Source organism: Macrosteles quadrilineatus, unplaced genomic scaffold, assembly GCF_028750875.1.
Source record: "Macrosteles quadrilineatus isolate MER2022 unplaced genomic scaffold, UCM_ALF_1.0 Scaffold_3__2_contigs__length_128488019, whole genome shotgun sequence".
Lineage (NCBI taxonomy): Eukaryota > Metazoa > Arthropoda > Insecta > Hemiptera > Cicadellidae > Macrosteles > Macrosteles quadrilineatus.
Genome location: NW_026542596.1, coordinates 78,009,384 through 78,026,678, shown reverse-complemented (window position 1 = coordinate 78,026,678; position 17,295 = coordinate 78,009,384). Strand labels below are relative to the sequence as shown.

Here is a 17,295-nt window from a genome sequence, read left to right as displayed (position 1 = left end):
TAAAGATAACCTCAAAATGATGATTCACTATAAATAACTAGTAGAACAAAATTATAATATAAAAATGTAGAAAAACACATTTCACATAATAATTTTTTGTCTGCTTTTATGTTTAAGCCTGGTTTCATTGGCTCTGGTTAAGTGAGTCCGTTCATTCCCCATTTACAATCGTCTGTCAGTCAGTTTAAGAAAGAACAAGAAAACAATTGAAACCTTCACTTAGGGAGCCTGATCAAACGAATCACCAGCTGAGTCATGTGTCCAATACCAATAAATGATGAGTAGGCTATCTGCTGTAACACAAGCAAGCCTATCACAAAAAACATTGTGTCATGACAGACCCCTGAGTCTTGCCAGATTTGTGCATCATCCACCTCATTTCCACCAAACCACTCTATTAAAACCTGAATGCTATTCCTTTGACTCGCTGATCATTGTGTTGTTCCAGATGACGGACATTGTCAACTTGCGTACGGAGGTCAAGCAGCTGGCACACATGGCTCAACAGCTAGAGCCTTACGTCAAGTCTCTGTCTCAGACTAACCTGGATGACATGGCCAACCTACAGGCACTAATAGACCGGATCTCCATCATGCAGCAGGCAGCAGATCCACAGTGAGTTGAAGAATAATCCGGACCAATGTTATTTGACTTATTTGCCTCTTGGATTGAAAATCTATTCAGAATAAATAGGTTATGTTACCTGCACCTTCATCAATCCTTATAGTTTTTCCAATAACTAAATTTTTGTTGTTGTTTTTCCCATCTTAGGACGCTAGGCTCTAGTTTTTCAAATTACTTCAGGCTTTTGGGTTGCAGCATTATCACTTAAATAAAATTTATCATTGATCTGGCAGCAATTTTAAACCATCCAGTTTTGCATTTTTATTTCTGAAGTAATTAATTTGCAATTTATGTTTATTTTACACAATTGTTAATTTTTTATGTTATTATTTCTCTTGCTCTTCTTATGGTTTTATATTTATTCTTTTGTTTTGTTTTTGTTATGTTGCAGAGTTATAAAACAAGCGAAGAGATGGCGTAATCCGGTGTGCATGGTTGTGTGATAATTAATTAATTGGTAATTTAATTACTCATTCATATCATATTTACTTTCAAACATTTGTAATTAAGTTGATTTTTATTTTACTTGTTCTATTTTGTATAATCTTTTATTTTTGAATCAAATACAATTTGAAATAAAAATGTAAGATATATTGTTGTGTTCTGTTTGTTTGTAAAAACAATATGTTTATATAAGGGTTATTGTAGGTACTTTACATTTACAATTCATTGGTTAGAGATTTTAAAATGAGTAGGGCCTTTATTGAAAAAATTTAATTTAATTTATGTATAGAGTTGATTTTCTAAGATTGGTTAGGGTTTTAAAAATTTTGTTTCAATATATTATTTGAAACATTAACCTTTCATAGGTACACTTTTAGGATGGAAACCTTGCTCAAATCACAAGACTTCAGGGATCCTCCCCAAGTGGTGTCCCCTTCTGCTGAAGAGATGATGTTTTTGAAAGGTAAAATAATCTACTTAATTCATCTTGTTTTCCATTATAAATTTATAGTTGTTTCATAGTCAGAGATCTTATCCAGAAGAGGTGTGCCATCTATCCATTATCTAAACTGTTAAGGAGCAAAATAATTGGTGAGTCAGTGGCTCAGTCGGTAGCGCCACAGACTTCAGGCCAAAGTCACCCATGTCGTGGGTTTGGATCTTGGTACCAGCCACTACTTTTCATCAGTATAGTTCACCCTTGTACTGTGCAGGCTAACCCATTTCTTTGCTGGATACAGTCTATGTACAGGTTCTGTGACCCATGTGGATGGGCAAATGCAAGTTAAAAGAGGCCGCCAACCTCTTAAAAAAAAATAATTTTTAATTTAATTGACAATTAAAACTACCAACAAAAACTTTACTCAGGCTATTTTTAATTTTTTTTTTACATTTTATCAATGCTTGAGGAAATCTTAACTTTACACTTTTGTAAGGGAACGATCTAAACATATTTTTAAAATCTTGGTCCATCATATGTTGTTGGAAAAGTATAACGATAATTGTAAATGATGGAACTTGTGTCCATGCATGTACCACAATTGTTATAGCAGTTAGTTAATAAGTAGGTTTGAGTACCTTGTTTGTGAGTTGAGCTAACCGACCCACAAACAAATCCTTGACAAACATTTCAGCGTCAAACTTTTGACCATCAACTGCACACCCTGTATGGATATATGTGTTATTTTGATGCCTGATAGTTTGGCAGAGTGAAAGTGAAAAATATATTTTGTCATTAGATTTGTTCGCAGGGGAAGGAAGCAAGATGGAGGTGCCTGTGAGAGATATGCGGGTTCATGCTCCGGGCAGTCTGCTGGACTACAGAGGCATGGAGGGGCGACCTCGGAATGTCATCAGCCAGCTTATAGAGAAGGCAAGTGGTACCACACAGAGACTGGGCAACAATCACATGTACTCAATATGGTGATACAATATTATATGTGAGATAAAACAGCAAACCGACAAATACAAGCAACAGACCACTTACATAAATTTGAAAAAATCTCTAAAAGAATTACATGGTATTGTAATGCAGTAACAATAGTTTTATTTTAAAGTTAATATTGTAACAATCATCAGTTTTATTTAGCAACCAAATGAATAGTTTTTCTTTTACACACAATACAATGTTTGAAGAAACAAAACACTAATCACATGGTCACAATACTAAATACAATACACACAGAAATAAAACTGCAATCACAAAGATACAGTGCAACAATACAAATTCTACAGAAAAAAACACAATTTTCGGACATAATGGAACAGAACAAAAAAATGTATACCAATTCCTGCAGAAATAACACAACACTTTAATTTTTCAATGTGTGAATTGCTTAGGTATTTTGCCAAACAATTGAAAAAAGAAAATGGATATAAATAGTATTCTGGTGAATAGAGTTAAAACAAAGGTATGCTATATTTTTTGAAGCAAGGTCAAACTGTAAGTATTTTATTTCAAATGTTTCAGGTGCGCACCAAAGAAGATAGGAAAAAGTCTCCAGTCCAAGAAGAAATAAGAACTCCCTTACAACGTGAGCGAAGCAAATCTGAAGGGAGAACTAAAGAAAGCATTCATGGTAATACTATTTTCATAGAAGTTGTATTTCCCCAAAATCCGCTTACACCTTACTTCAAATCACTGCCAACAGAGTAAAACTGAAATACACAGAGTATTGTCCAAACTTTACCTCCAGGGAGTAAAATATTCAAGTCTTGTTGAGCATATAATATTCATGAATGAAAAACATGTTTAATAGCTCCATGTGGCTTTATCAAAACGCAAACCTGTGTATCTTAATTTTTCCTACTTTTATGAAGAAAAAACAAATGTAACCGAAACTGGTTAATATTATTTAGTAATACATTAATTTATATACTTAACTAGCTGGCCCGACAGACGTCGTTCAGTCCTAATGTGGTTTTATGTCAAATGCTCGTTCATTTTCAAGATGAGCTCGTTCGCATCGCTCAATCACGCCCTGGTTGAAGTTCGTTTGCTACGCTTACTCACCTTTAGGTTGGAGCTTGTTCGCTGCGCTCACTTGCCTTCAGGTTTAGCTCGTTTGCTACGCTAACTCGCCTCTAGGTTGGAGTTCATTCGCTGGGAAACTCCAGAGCCACTGGGGCAGGGCCGATTAGACAGATCACGAAATTGATGGTGTATAAACCTATTCCATGAAATTCTACACGTATGTACCAAGTTTTGTGGCAATCGGTCCAACGGTGTCCGAGCTCTTAACGTTCAAACATACAAACTTCCTCTTTTATAAATATTGATAAAATATGTATTTTTTTCTCTATAACACCACTTTATGAGCCATCCTGCTTAACCTACTTTTAAGATTGAGGTGTAATTTTAAATCTGATAATCTAGCGGAAGGATAAAATGGTAACTAAAAATTAATTTACTTTAGGACTTTGCCCTCCTAGTGTTTGATTTGGACCTCTTCCATTAATTCACTTCCACTAGTGGAATGTAGTTAGGTTAGGGTTTCCTAACTCTATACTAACCTAACTTAACCTAAACTAACCGACCTAACCAAAGTTTAATTCATGACCACTTCTATTGCTAATAATCTATTGCTCTAAAATATAGTGGTAGTGAATTAACAAAAAAGGTCCTTTGATTTATTTCCATAGTTTGTTTTCAAATGAGTAGGTGGCTCAGTCGGTAGCGTCATGGACTTCGGTCCCAAGGCAGCGATGTCGTGGGTTCGGATCCTGGTCACTGCCAATAATATTTATCAGTACAGTTCACCTTTGTACTGTACCGGCTCACCCTTTGCTTTGCTGGATACGTTCCACGCTCGGGCAGTTAGTCTATGTGAACGGGCAAATGCAAGGTTAAAAGATGAGGCCGCCAACCTCTTAAAAAAAAATGTTTTCAAAGATTCAGTGAGGCTGACCACTTTATAACGGTTTGAATGTAAATTTAAATGTCAACAGCTAATCCTTCAGTTCAATATTTAACTGCAAGTTGTAAATACCTCCGCCGCAGCAAACCTGCCGACTAAGCGAATTTCCATTTGTCTGAATTGATTTTCAAATCTATTAAAATAACATTAGGTTTAACGAGTACCTAGGTTTGCTGCTACAAGGAAACTAATAAAGTGTGTTTTTTTGTAAAATATTAATAGCTTAGTATAAAATAAATATATTTGCCAAGATTTATCAAAATATGTCAATAAACAAGCAAACTACAACATTTTACAATATTCTCCATAAGAATAACATGGGAATTCTAAATTTATTATTTTTTTAATTTTCTCCATTACCAATAACCGTACAAAAACACTTTGATATACTAAATTATTTGTTTTTTTAAGCTCTTTTAAAAGGTCTTGAGAGAAATTGGGAAATTTTGTGTTTTGAGGGTCAAAAATGAGAAAAACCATTATTTACCCCATAAAACCCCCCGTAATACCCCGTTCCCATCGTCCGATCATGCTGGTTCGCGAACTCATTCAAGTTTATCCCGCCTTACACCTTTAAACCAAATTTCATCAAAATCAGACAAAAATTACTCAAGTTATCGCGTTTACGGACGTATATATATATATATAAATAAAGATTAAACATTAATAAACTTAGTACCCAAGTAAAATTATTTATTAAAATATTAGTAAATATTTTAATAAATAATTTTACTTGGGTACTAAGTTTATTAATGTTTAATCTTTATTTATATATAGTAGCCCTATTTTTCTATTTTTCATATATATATATATATCTATATATATATATATATATATATATATATATCAATAAATTAATAACTTAAAAAAGGGTACTAAATGTTTAATTATTTATTTCATTTATTAATATATATATATATATATATATCTATATACATATATAAAAATTTGAACGAATAGTGTTTTTGGCCTCTGGGGACATCCGAATGAAAAAATAAATCGGTCCCGGGCCTACAATGTTGTTACAATGCGCAATTTGCCCACGGGTCTCCTTGTAGTATTTACTTCTGAATTACCAAATACTAGAGTGACATACCTGTGAGTATGACAAGGTAAATTTTAGAGTGTATGCTTCACTATTTCATTACAATACTAGGAAAAAGAAACAATAGTTTTCTTAATATATTGTTCTATATGGACATAATCATCTTAACTAATGTATATATGTGTATATGATACCTCAAAATTGTCTTTATCTTATCAATACGGATGAAAATTCCACAGTGTTCTACTATGCATACACATTTAATTTCCTAAGACGGTCTCACTGAAAGTATATCGTTATATTTTCATTTTATGTTGGTACTCTTTTAGCTTGGCATGTATTTAGCACTTAAGGTATAGCAAAACAAAAAGAGATTTGCTCTAGAGATGATTAAAATAATGAACTACTGTATCACTATACAACTCCCCATTACTCCAGCTTACTAGCCAGGTCTCTATTTTTGCGGAGGGGGGTCTCAAGAGAAATGTCAGGAAATTAGGGCGGGGGATATGTTTTAGGATTTGAAAAATTAACTAGTAAAATATTGGAAACTATCAATAATATTGTACTTGTTTACAGGAAAAAGCGAGGCATACCGAGTGAGCAGCGTGGGGCCGGGAGGGGGTAAGGTATCTTCTCTGTATCACACCATCAGCGGGAAAGTCCTCGGTTCTCGAGACTCGGGGTGCAACGAGGTTGGAGGCATTCCTCCTCCCCCTCCCTCGCGCGGAGACTCTTCTCAGGTACACACACAGCTCAATGTTACCATTGACTATTGGATACTGAAGTAGACATCCCGTCTATATGGACCAGCTGTAGCCTATTTTTTTTATAGTCCAAAGAGCCGTTCACGGAGGGCACTACTGTCTAAAATTCTATTTTATTTGTTGAATTTTGTTACTGGGATAGTTATGTGACATATAAAGTATGCTATAGCTTGAAGTTAAAATAAGTCTTCCTTTTTGACTTGGTTAAAAAGTTGGTGTATTCTACACAAAGCAGTAATTTACATCAGCCGCACTCTATCTTTGACTTGATTCAACATCAATTTACCTATAAATATTTAAATGGTGTAAATACCTGCTTTATTGTAGTCCTATAAATTGCCTACGACAACTAGTTTTGACGTCCATTTAACAAATTCACAAAACACGAAAAAGTTAATAGTTTAAGTCAAAACTCAACTTGTACAGGGCTTGCATCCTACTAAATCAGCAGGTTCATTAAATTTTAAATCATTCACACGTTATGATTTCGTGTTGTTTGTGTTTGACTACAACTATGTACTGTTTTTAAGTTTTGTAAATTTTTAAATTGTAAATCATCGGAAGAGGATGACTCCAATAGTGTTTCTAGTACAGCTTAAAGATTGCACTAAATTGGTTCCGAAACTAGTGCTGTAAGCAATTCATAGCATTACCACAAAGCAGGTAAACACCTCTGTAACTAGCAACAACTTTATCATGGGTATGGAATGTCCAATTATATCAATAGTCAAAGATATTACTGTTTACCTTACATTGATACGTATAGTCGATAGTCGTACAACATGATACTTTGTTTCTGCACATTCTCAATTTAATTTGTGAGCTCCGCAGAAAAAATTTCATTTTGCACGTCAAACATCACAAAATTGCTATGATTTAATAGTATCTTGAAGTTCATTGATTATCAAACACGTGTATCAAAATTGTTGTCACTGAGTTTGGAACCAAAACTCTAACAATATGTTTAATAATATGTGTTGGAGTATGTTTAAACATGTTTGAAATTTTAAGAATGCAATAGCAAATCTAAAAAGATATATTCCCAGGTATAGTAAAGATAAAAGACATCATTTGCAAGAATATTTCTTTTCTTTATTTCCTTACTACATTAACTCTCATAAAGTCTGTACAGAATGATAGCTGTATTGCATAATATTTTTAATTCCAATTATTACTTGATTTTTTTTGTTGGGGTGATATAATATTTATCATACTATCTTTAAATAAATGATCCTGACTGATGAACCAGCTGACCTTAGTCAGTAACAAAGCTACACAGATCATCTCACAACATTCTACACTCATCCTTCACTCATTTGGGTTAAAATACACACCTAGGTGGCGTCCCCATCTCAAAAAGTTGATATTTGATTGACGATTGATAATGTATTTATCATTACAGGTATTAAACATGGCCTCAAAAACAGACCACACTGCTGCTTTAAACAACATACGCGAACATCTGGAAAACCACTTAAAACAAAAGTTGAAACAAAGCAGTCGAGCTCCAAGCAGAACACTTCTCTACCAAGGTATCAGTCTATCCTTGATTTTAGCTGTACAAGTTTGGACAGTAGAACCCATCAACACAATGCACTTGCTCGTTATAAGAACAATTTGGCATAAGTTGTAAATAAGCAAAATATAAAATTGCATGTATATTGCGTAAGCTAAGTTCCCCTTTCCATACTGAGATATTTAGATATTTCCGTTTTGTACATAATGTAAAATATTGCCACCAACTGTAATGATAGTTTTTTGCTGTAGAAAGGCATTTTTCAATTCATTATACCATTTGGAATTTTAGCATGATATGTCTTACCAAAGTTTGGATCTTGGCATTAAGTTTTAAGTTGGATGCCAATGTAAAATAACTGCAGGAGAATACCCATTTTCACAAATACCGGAATATTTTTCAGCATTTTAATTTAGTACTTTCCATTTAAATAAAATTGAAGGTGTTTAATTTATAACCTACAATCTTTCCTTGGTTCTTGGTTATGCAGTGTACCGTAAGTAAGTTTAAAATATAGAAATACACCCTCCATTCAATAAGAATTGGGACTGGTTCACTGTGGCCTCAACAGAGCGGTGGAAGGGGGTCCGACCGTTTGGGCTCGATAGAGGGATCCCCTACCATTCGGGATAACTTTAATTCAGTCACCTGTGGGCATTCGTTGAGACAGGCGGTTAATTATTGTGCGGAGTGTTTTTTCATCGCGCCAACATTGAGCTTACCGTTGAGCAACCCTACACTGTGAAGTTTTGCTTCAAGTTTGAAAAATCTGTATCGGAGACCCTTGCACTCATTAAACAGGCTTATGGAGATGATGCCTTAAGTCGCACAAAAGTTTTTGAGTGGCACAAAATGTTTAAGGAAGACCGGGAACTTGTCAAAGACGAGCACTGCGTCGGACGCCCGACTGCTGCTTAAACCGAGGCTCAGGTTGCCAAAGTGAAAGACGTTTTGGACTCTGACAGGTGTTCAACCATCGCCCACATTAGTGAGAAGACTGGCCTTTCAGTGAGAACTATCTACATCATTGTAACAGGCTATTGTTGAGGCTATGGGAAAAGTCTGTGCAAAGCTGGTGCCCTAAGTCCTGACCGAGGAACAAAACTGTCCCTTGTGGAAATTTTGCAAGAAATCTAGGACTGCGTACAGGCAGGAAGACCCAAATTTTCTGGACAACATTATTGCCTGCGATGAAACATGGGTGTTCCAGTATGACCCGGAAACAAGTTCAGAGTGGCACACGGATGAGTCCCCACGTCTGATTGAAATCCAAAATCAAAAGCATGCTGATTGTTTTTTACTCCATCGAGGCGATTTAAGCAGCGACGACAGCGGCTCTCAGTAGCATGCTGGAAACTGACTTCCAGCGGGCTTTTGAAGTGTGGCAGACACGCCAAACTATGTCTATCAAGGAGGAATGTATTTTGAAGAGTATTAAGTGATTGTAATGATATCTGCAATAAAATTTAATTTTTCCAACCAGTCCTGATGATTTTTTTTTCAATTCAAACCTGAAGGTTTCTGGGGTAAAAAGAAATAATAAAACGAAAATGAAGAATGAAATTTTTGTTGTTAAATGCTGGGTTAGCAATTATATTTATATATGCCAGTTGTTATTTACATTTCAAATTTATATCTAAAAAACTATTTCAGACATCGTTATAAAATTAAATAGGCCTCTAATTTTTTTTAAAATTAATCTATTTTATCACAATTGGGACTACGGACGGAGGTAAGAAAGTCTCTATTGTCATAAAAAAGTCCAGGATGGATATTTGACATGATTGATGTTTTAGAAGGTGAAGAGGAGGAAGGCCAGTATCAGCGTATAGCGGACGCCACCAGCAGAGGTGGGGGTGAGACAGTGACTCAGGCTATGGTCCACCCTCAGCCCCCCTCCCCCTCCCGTCCCTCTCACACCACCACTCCACACTCCCACACACACTCACACAGCCACTCGCACACACACGCGTCGTCCTCTTACCCTCACTCTGATACCGAGGACTCTGTCTTCTACCCGGACACTCCCAGCTCAGGGTGCGTATCTGCAGGTTATCGATTTAATTGAGTTTATTTTCTTTGATTAGTCTAGTTTACAAGCAAATTGAATATTATATGTATTAGCATGGAAAGCATCATCTAACATTATTATTTCTGTAAATAGTTTGTGAGTAATAAATTGACTGGTTAACTGAAATGCCGACAACGGGATGTTTTTTGTAAGGATATAATTTTGAGTTGAATGAGTGAATGACTAAGATCAGCTGTTTTTTTTAATTAAGACAATTTATTAAAAGTACATTGATTCCTCTGAGGCCAGTTTTGAGCAGTTTATGATTGTTTTAAATTTAAGCTGCCATTTTTTTTTTAAGAAGATATTTTAGTTTAACTTTCAAGTCATATTAATATAAAATTTTAACAATACATGTTTATTAATAAAATTTTATAATCTTTTTCAAATGGAAAATTGCATTGTTGTTTTTAGACTTTTAAAATGTTGGTAGGTCTAATAATTCAGTAGTTTTTATAACAAGGAAATGCTAACTTTTTATGAAAATGTTTGCCTCAATCCTCACTTAATGGAGTTTTTCATCTTAAATTAAACTTTGAAAGTATTACATCATTCAAGAAGATTTCTTTGTTGAAATCAAGAGTTGTAGCTGAGATCTAACTGTGGTGTCTGATGCAGGCGGAGGTCGTCAATGGACCTGATGGATCGCCGCAAGACGCTGGTCGTGGTGATAGGATCGGGCAAGAGCAAAGCCAGGCTGATGCAGAAGCAACGGTCGTGGGAGACATTCCCACCGAAGAAACGGCAAGATAGGGATCGGGACAGGGACCATGGCGGGTCTAAGTTCTGTCGAGACCCAGACTCTTTCAGAGGTGGGTTTGACTTGGCTGGCTTGAAAAAAGCAGACAGCTTCGAGGGTCATGAGGAGGCTGTTCGCACTCTGGTGGCGGCTGTACAGGAGACACGTACCCTGCGAAAGCCTAAATCTCCAGCACCCTCGACACCCACGTCCATCTCCGGGCGGCAAGTCACGGAGTAACAACAGGTATAAGTAGGATCACACTCTGTGTTCGATTGATGATGTACTTGATCATTGAGTTTTGCGTATTAACCATAGCTAAGTGTGGAATGTCGAATTTCCAACTTGTGGCACTTAAAAATTGTACGCGTGTACATCGATACGACCATATCGTCCCCGGGAGTGTGGTTTCCAAATTTATATTTATTTGAAGACACCACTGCTAACCTATTACATTACGTAACTAGTTGTTATAATGTAGATCGTATTTTAAATCAATGAGCTTAATTTGACGAATCGTAAATTTGTATTGCTTAAGAAGGTCGAGGTTAGACCTTGAGAATGTGTGGTAGTTGGAAAGAAATAAATCTATATTGTAGCTTCGTAGAATGTGATATCTATACACTTGTTTTAGATTTTAAATATATATATATACAATATTATGAGACGAGTTTATATATACATAATCGTACAAATGTGCGATATCACTAGATGACGTGTTGGCAAGATTATATATATTGTTGCTAACAATTGGGTTTAAGATATAGTTAGTATGTCAATGAATCGACAGTATAGAAATCAAAGTACTGTTAAAATGTATTATGTTTCTCTCTATTTCAATTTTTTGCTAAGTGATTTTTTTGCCTTCAGGCTTGATGAAAATAAATAACAATTTTTAATTCCTATATTAGGAAAGTTACCTTTTTCGAACAATTTATCTTTATGATGACCTAGGTAATGTAAATTATTAGGTATGTAAATTACCATAAAAATTGTCTTGCTTCCAAAAATGTCTTGTACAAGTATTTTAGAAGTTATTTTATAATCGTTGCTTTAAAATAATATTTTATAATCGAAAAACTTAATTAATGGAGAAATCACATTTATATAGTGTCATATTTATGTTTACGAGTGTTTTTTTTTCTTTGGGAGTTCGTGGATATAGCTTGGTAGTTTGTGACGAGTGTGTATCCCCAAATATTTTTGTGTCCCCAAAGTTTGTCTGACTTACTACTAACATGTTTCCAGTTCCAATGATGGCAATAAAAAACAGTTTTAGTTCAATTTACCTAGGATCATCATGAAAGATTTTGAATGATTAAAAATCATATTTAAAACCTCATGTTATGTATCACTCTTCTAGGGCAAAACTAGGCTTATTATGTAAATGACAATCTAAGGCTTGTGACAGTTCATTACCACAGTGTTAAAATATAAAATCACAAGGTTTTTTTTGCAAATATTGTTCATAGTCATGTACAAATTAACATACAGGTTTTATAGGTGCAAAACTTTGTATCTGGAAACAATGTATACCTTTTGTGTTCGACATAACCCATACAAAAAAGTGTATTTAATAGTTAATTCATTTTGAAAAAAAAGTGTTAATGAATTTCTATGAGCTGAGTCGTGCTAATGTTAACATTAACAATGGTATTGGCTGGTGGTTTTGACGTATGAAATCTCATTACTGTTTTATATTTTTATTTTATTAATTTAATAGTCCCATTGTAAAATTTGATGCTCGTTTTTTGTGTCTAGTTTATGTTGGTGACACTGGGCGCAAGTCTTAATGCAATTTTGTTTCTATTTAGGGTTAATTTCATGATTTGAGCTATACTGTTTGGTTATATAACTAGGGGACATGTTATTGTTTATGGCTAGATCGTTTTTTGGTAAAACAATTTTTTTAATGACCGAAAAAACTAGAAACTAATTGTAAACAAAAAACGACCCCTACCGGACGGAACTAATAATAAAATTGTCTTCACCTGATCCATAAGGTCTACATTTTTCCCTAAAAATAACATAGTTGTGTGTGCTAAAATTATATTTAGTTCCTTTTTTTTACCGACTACTTTGATAGGTCATAACAGTTGCTATAGCTCACAATAAGACATTCCATTAGTTTGACTTGTTAAACAGGTTTGTGTATCAATCTGTTGATGGTTTTGAAAAAAACAGGCAACAACTTTTACATTGGGATGGAATGTCCACAATAGTTGTATGAATAGTCAAAGGTGGCGTCCCCATCTCTTATTGATATTGGTGGGTAAAGTGCTAAATCCAAAATAGAATCTTAGATCAATTCCTCTTTACAAATTGATTTACAACCTACTTTCATTTAACATAATGGTTAAATACCAGTTCTTATATTGTGTTATATTTTACAATATTTATTTATTCTAACCTAGTAAAAACTATGCAACGTCTCAAATTTCTGATGTCTCCTAGTTTTGCCCTCTACGCACTCGTTGTTGAAGCTGTAAAACTGCCTAATAAAACCTTTAATCCGCTCAATTAGATGATCTCAATCTGATAATTTTAGTTAGTATTAACCATTGTCAATTTTACGGTGAGTAGGAGTTACATTTAAGATAAGTCTCGTAATTTTACTAAACATTTTATGTTAATTGTATTTAATTAATAAGGATTGATGAATATAGTTAACAGCAGACATTGCACACTTTTGTTTAGGGTTGGTTAGTGACATTCCTTTTTTGTCAGTTTAGTGCTTTAAGATATTTTTTAATTTCTAACATGCTATTAAACGATCAGTTAAGGCTCGATCAGACGACGCTGATTTATGAGTCGCTAATATCAGCTATTAATGCTTGCTAAGCCTATTAGCCTAATATTAACTGAGATATGGCAGCTTAAGTGATACGTGACCACTGGAGGTTAGTTGCAGCGCATGCTGGAAGCGGTCACGTATCGCTAAAGCTGCCATATCTCAGTTAATATTCGTCTAATCTAAAAAAATGAGGTGTTAATCGATATGTAATAAAATTGCCTTAAAAAAGATATTCTTGTAAACATTTTGTAAAATCAACGGTTTTTGAGTAATTTAAGAAACAAAATTTTAAATTACTGACATTTTGTTTTATGTTTTAGAAAAATTGTCATAATTTTTTGGTAGCTTTGTCTAGTTGTCATAAATGTTTGTGTAAAGTTTCGATTTCGTATGTTTAACCATTCTATAGAAAAAATTAATAAGTGAAAAAAGAAAAATGGCGGCTGTGTGAGTAACCAAGGACTTCCGGACAATTTATATGATATTTAGATACGTTTCTTACTCAGCAACAATGCCCTGAAATATCGGTAGAGTTCCGGGACAGCCTGTATAGTCTGTAAGAACGAATAAAGATGTACTGCGACTGCAACATATTCTGCGGTTAAAAAAACTATTTCTAGATAATCTTCGCTCATCACACTACACGTAGCCATCTATGTACTTAATACAATAACGGTTTTCTCAGTTACATCCCATTTCTAGCCGTCGTACTTGACAGATTTTTACGATTGAGCTTTAATCTAGCAGAGTGACAAATGGTAACTAAAAAGGTAACATCCATAAGGGTTTCGTTCCCCTAGCTTTTGATTTATTTCTGGAGTTGGCTTTCTACAGTGATACTGACCAACTTTTTTTACAACGGTTTAAATGTTAATTATAACTTGTGTATTAATTTATAGATTTAAAAGCTGATACTTCAGTCGAAAGTTTAACCGCAGTCAGATTGTAAAGAAGAGACAAAAAAACAAATGTTAAATAAGTTACTTTTAGTGGTGATAGTTTATGTAGCGGCATTTTGTGTTTACTATTACGTCCGTTTATTGTTATGTTATTTATCTTAAATTTAATCTATTTACACCAAAATACAAGTGTTTAATTAAAACAATAGCTTATTTTCTAGAATTATAACGCCAACAGTTAGGCACAATTTATGAATGTTGTCTTAAAAATAAAAAAAAATAAAATAAAAATCCCCAAAACTTTATTTTGTGAGGTCAAAAGCATGCATATAATTTCTGATAAGATTTTGTGTTTCCCAGCAAGAAAAGGACTTAATTTTTGTATCCACATAATGTATCAGAAAACATTGTGTCAAAACTAAACTTTGAAAGAAAATTGATCAAAATCTAGACAACTTGAACGTTGATTCAGTGGTTATACTCAAAGTTGTAATCCATTGAATGACTCTTTATATAATTATGTTAGAATTGTTAGCACAGTATCATAACTTAACATGTTTTCTGTAAATTACATGTAATATATTGCAGTTTCTATCAATAATCAGTCAAAGAACCATGACAAATTACAACCAATCACGTTTGTGTGAGACGCTATGGTGGGGAGCTTCAAGATGAACAGGTTGGAACACCTCATTTTGTTTATGTTACAAAAGGATGACACCTTCTTTTTGAACCAGTGACAGGATAGATTTCTAATCAGGATTCAAAGTTACTTTAAGGATTGTTTGTGACATAGGATTTTTTTAAACAATCATTCACTGGGGGTGTGGTCAATGTAAAGGTCAATGATATTACTGGTATGATGGTGCTGGTACTGGATCAACTTGCAACTTGTACCATTTTCTTGGATTCACATGACAACTAGCACTAAATAAAGCGCTAAAATGATTAAACATGTTCAAAGTCACTAGCAATTAAATATACTATCAGTGCTAACTTGCTAGCTACTAATATTTGGTGTAGCTACTAGTATTCGCTAGTTTTACTCGCCGATAGTAAATTAGCACTAAAACTAGCGTTGTCTGATTGAGCCTTCACTTTTGTCTGTTTTTTTTTACTACTTAAACATACTGCCTTAATTTTGCTATTCTTAATGTAACCTGTTTTGTACCCCACATTTTAGCATTAGAAAATAGCAGATTTTTGCAAACAATAAAACATTTTTTGTGTTCAGTTGAAAAGTTAATCCTGCTATTCAATGTGTTTTTAAGCTCTTAAAAAATGGGTTGACTGTATTAAAATATTAGGATCATAATTAATTAATTGGTTTTAATCCATACATTGGTTTCAATGTGGCATTAATCCTTGCAATGCACAGTAGATTCTTGATTATCGAGGGTAATGGATGAAAGAGTAAATAAATATGCGTTATTAGAAAACAATTGAAATTCCCCAATCTCTGAGTGATTTTTTCAATGTTTTTGTGTTTTCTCAGTTTTGGATACATAAAATAATATGTGTTATATGTTGTGCCCTTATGCATAGCTTTGTGCAAAGGATTACAAACCAAATTATATATTTTACAACAATTAAAATTTAGTGTGCCTCAACCGACTACCTACAGCAAAGTCAAATTTTTTGTTTTTATAATCTGTTAAATTTCTCAACTGCTGGGTGATTTTTCACTGCCCAAATTATCCGATCCTTGTCAATCAAGAATCTACTGTAAAGATTTTTTTTTATGTGAAGTAGCCTAGCAAGTTCTCAAACTAAAAAAAGACACTTACAATACACTCATTATATGTACTAACAATCATATTTTGATAATTCGGTTGGAACATAAACGTATAATGAGTTCTTAAAATAAGGTGAATAGAATAGCTACCAGGTGGTTCTGTAATACGATTAATTACCAAACAATGCGTCCATAATGTTTTGTTACAATAGTAATTTTTATACGGTAAACTCCCGGTTATCCGAGTCTCCATTATCTGAGCCAGTCAATACGGGAAGTAAATAAAAGAAACACTTTAAACATATACTTACGCTTATACTGTTACTCACAAGACGGTAAATATACAAAAAAGATGGTAGGTGGTGATCGATTTTGATCAGACACTCCAATCATCATCAGGCCCAATAGGCGAATGACATGACCCTTGGTGGTTGTGTGTTTGTGTTTATTTTTGCCATTTTAATATAATGTTTATCATTTATTGTTGATTTTCATTGTTGCTATGAGTGAGAAACTTTCAAGGGGTTTTACAACATTTTAGCGATAACTGTACTCAGGGCCGTCCCTAGGGATGGCGGCGCCCGGAGCAAACGTGGTCGTGGCGCCCCCTCTCCCCACCAGTATTAGTCGCATTCGCATATTTTTAATACTATGTTAATACAAATAGCCGTGGAATGGCGCCCCCTCAGCCGCGGCGCCCGGGGCAGCTTGCCCCCCCTTTTGGACGGCCCTAACTGTACTTAACCTCCGTACTATACGAGTTCTCCCGTATCCAAGGTGGTCCCGGTCCCAATTACCTCAGATAATCGGGAGTCTATTGTACAATCAGTGAAATTATATTGTACTGAAGAGCTAGTTGCAGTAATGCTGTCCACTTAAGCCTCTCCAGACCTCTGTATGTCTTAAGAACTGACAGCACAGAACAGCAGTACCCTATACAAAAAATATAATACGGTACTACTTTTTTTCAAATCGGATTCATTTGTGAATATGCTCTGAATATTTATTCCCAACTTATTACGGAGCCACCTGATAGTTGTTTATTCATTTTTATTGAAATGTGAGTTTTTAAAAACCATGAAGTCCCTTTAGTTCTAATTAATTTAATGATAAACTACTAATATCAGTACAAGTACAAAATTAACTACATAGCATACAAACTATGATACTTTCAATATTACTCAATCTAATAATAAAACCAAAACTATATTTTTAGTAGGTTATTCGTTAAATTATTTCAGTCAC

The 17,295-nt window shown here is 34.3% G+C and overlaps 1 protein-coding gene across 4 annotated transcripts in view; it reads left to right on the top strand.

Annotated features, from left to right (window-relative positions):
- LOC128989740 (RING finger protein 207-like) overlaps positions 1-16,336 on the top strand; it is a 35,178-nt gene extending 18,842 nt beyond the window's left edge. Inside the window, exons 10-17 of one of the 4 annotated variants that reach the window (XM_054411769.1) lie at positions 449-615; positions 1,446-1,531; positions 2,319-2,440; positions 3,038-3,146; positions 6,109-6,272; positions 7,699-7,828; positions 9,609-9,849; positions 10,502-16,336. In XM_054411769.1, coding sequence (XP_054267744.1) covers positions 449-615; positions 1,446-1,531; positions 2,319-2,440; positions 3,038-3,146; positions 6,109-6,272; positions 7,699-7,828; positions 9,609-9,849; positions 10,502-10,862 — 1,380 coding nt within the window. In that variant the 3' untranslated portion in view covers positions 10,863-16,336. Of the gene's footprint in view, positions 1-448; positions 616-1,433; positions 1,532-2,318; positions 2,441-3,037; positions 3,147-6,108; positions 6,273-7,698; positions 7,829-9,608; positions 9,915-10,501 lie in introns of those variants that run through there. The other 3 variants (XM_054411768.1, XM_054411767.1, XM_054411770.1) reach the window with 3 other exon arrangements.
- Positions 16,337-17,295: the final 959 nt, after the last annotated feature.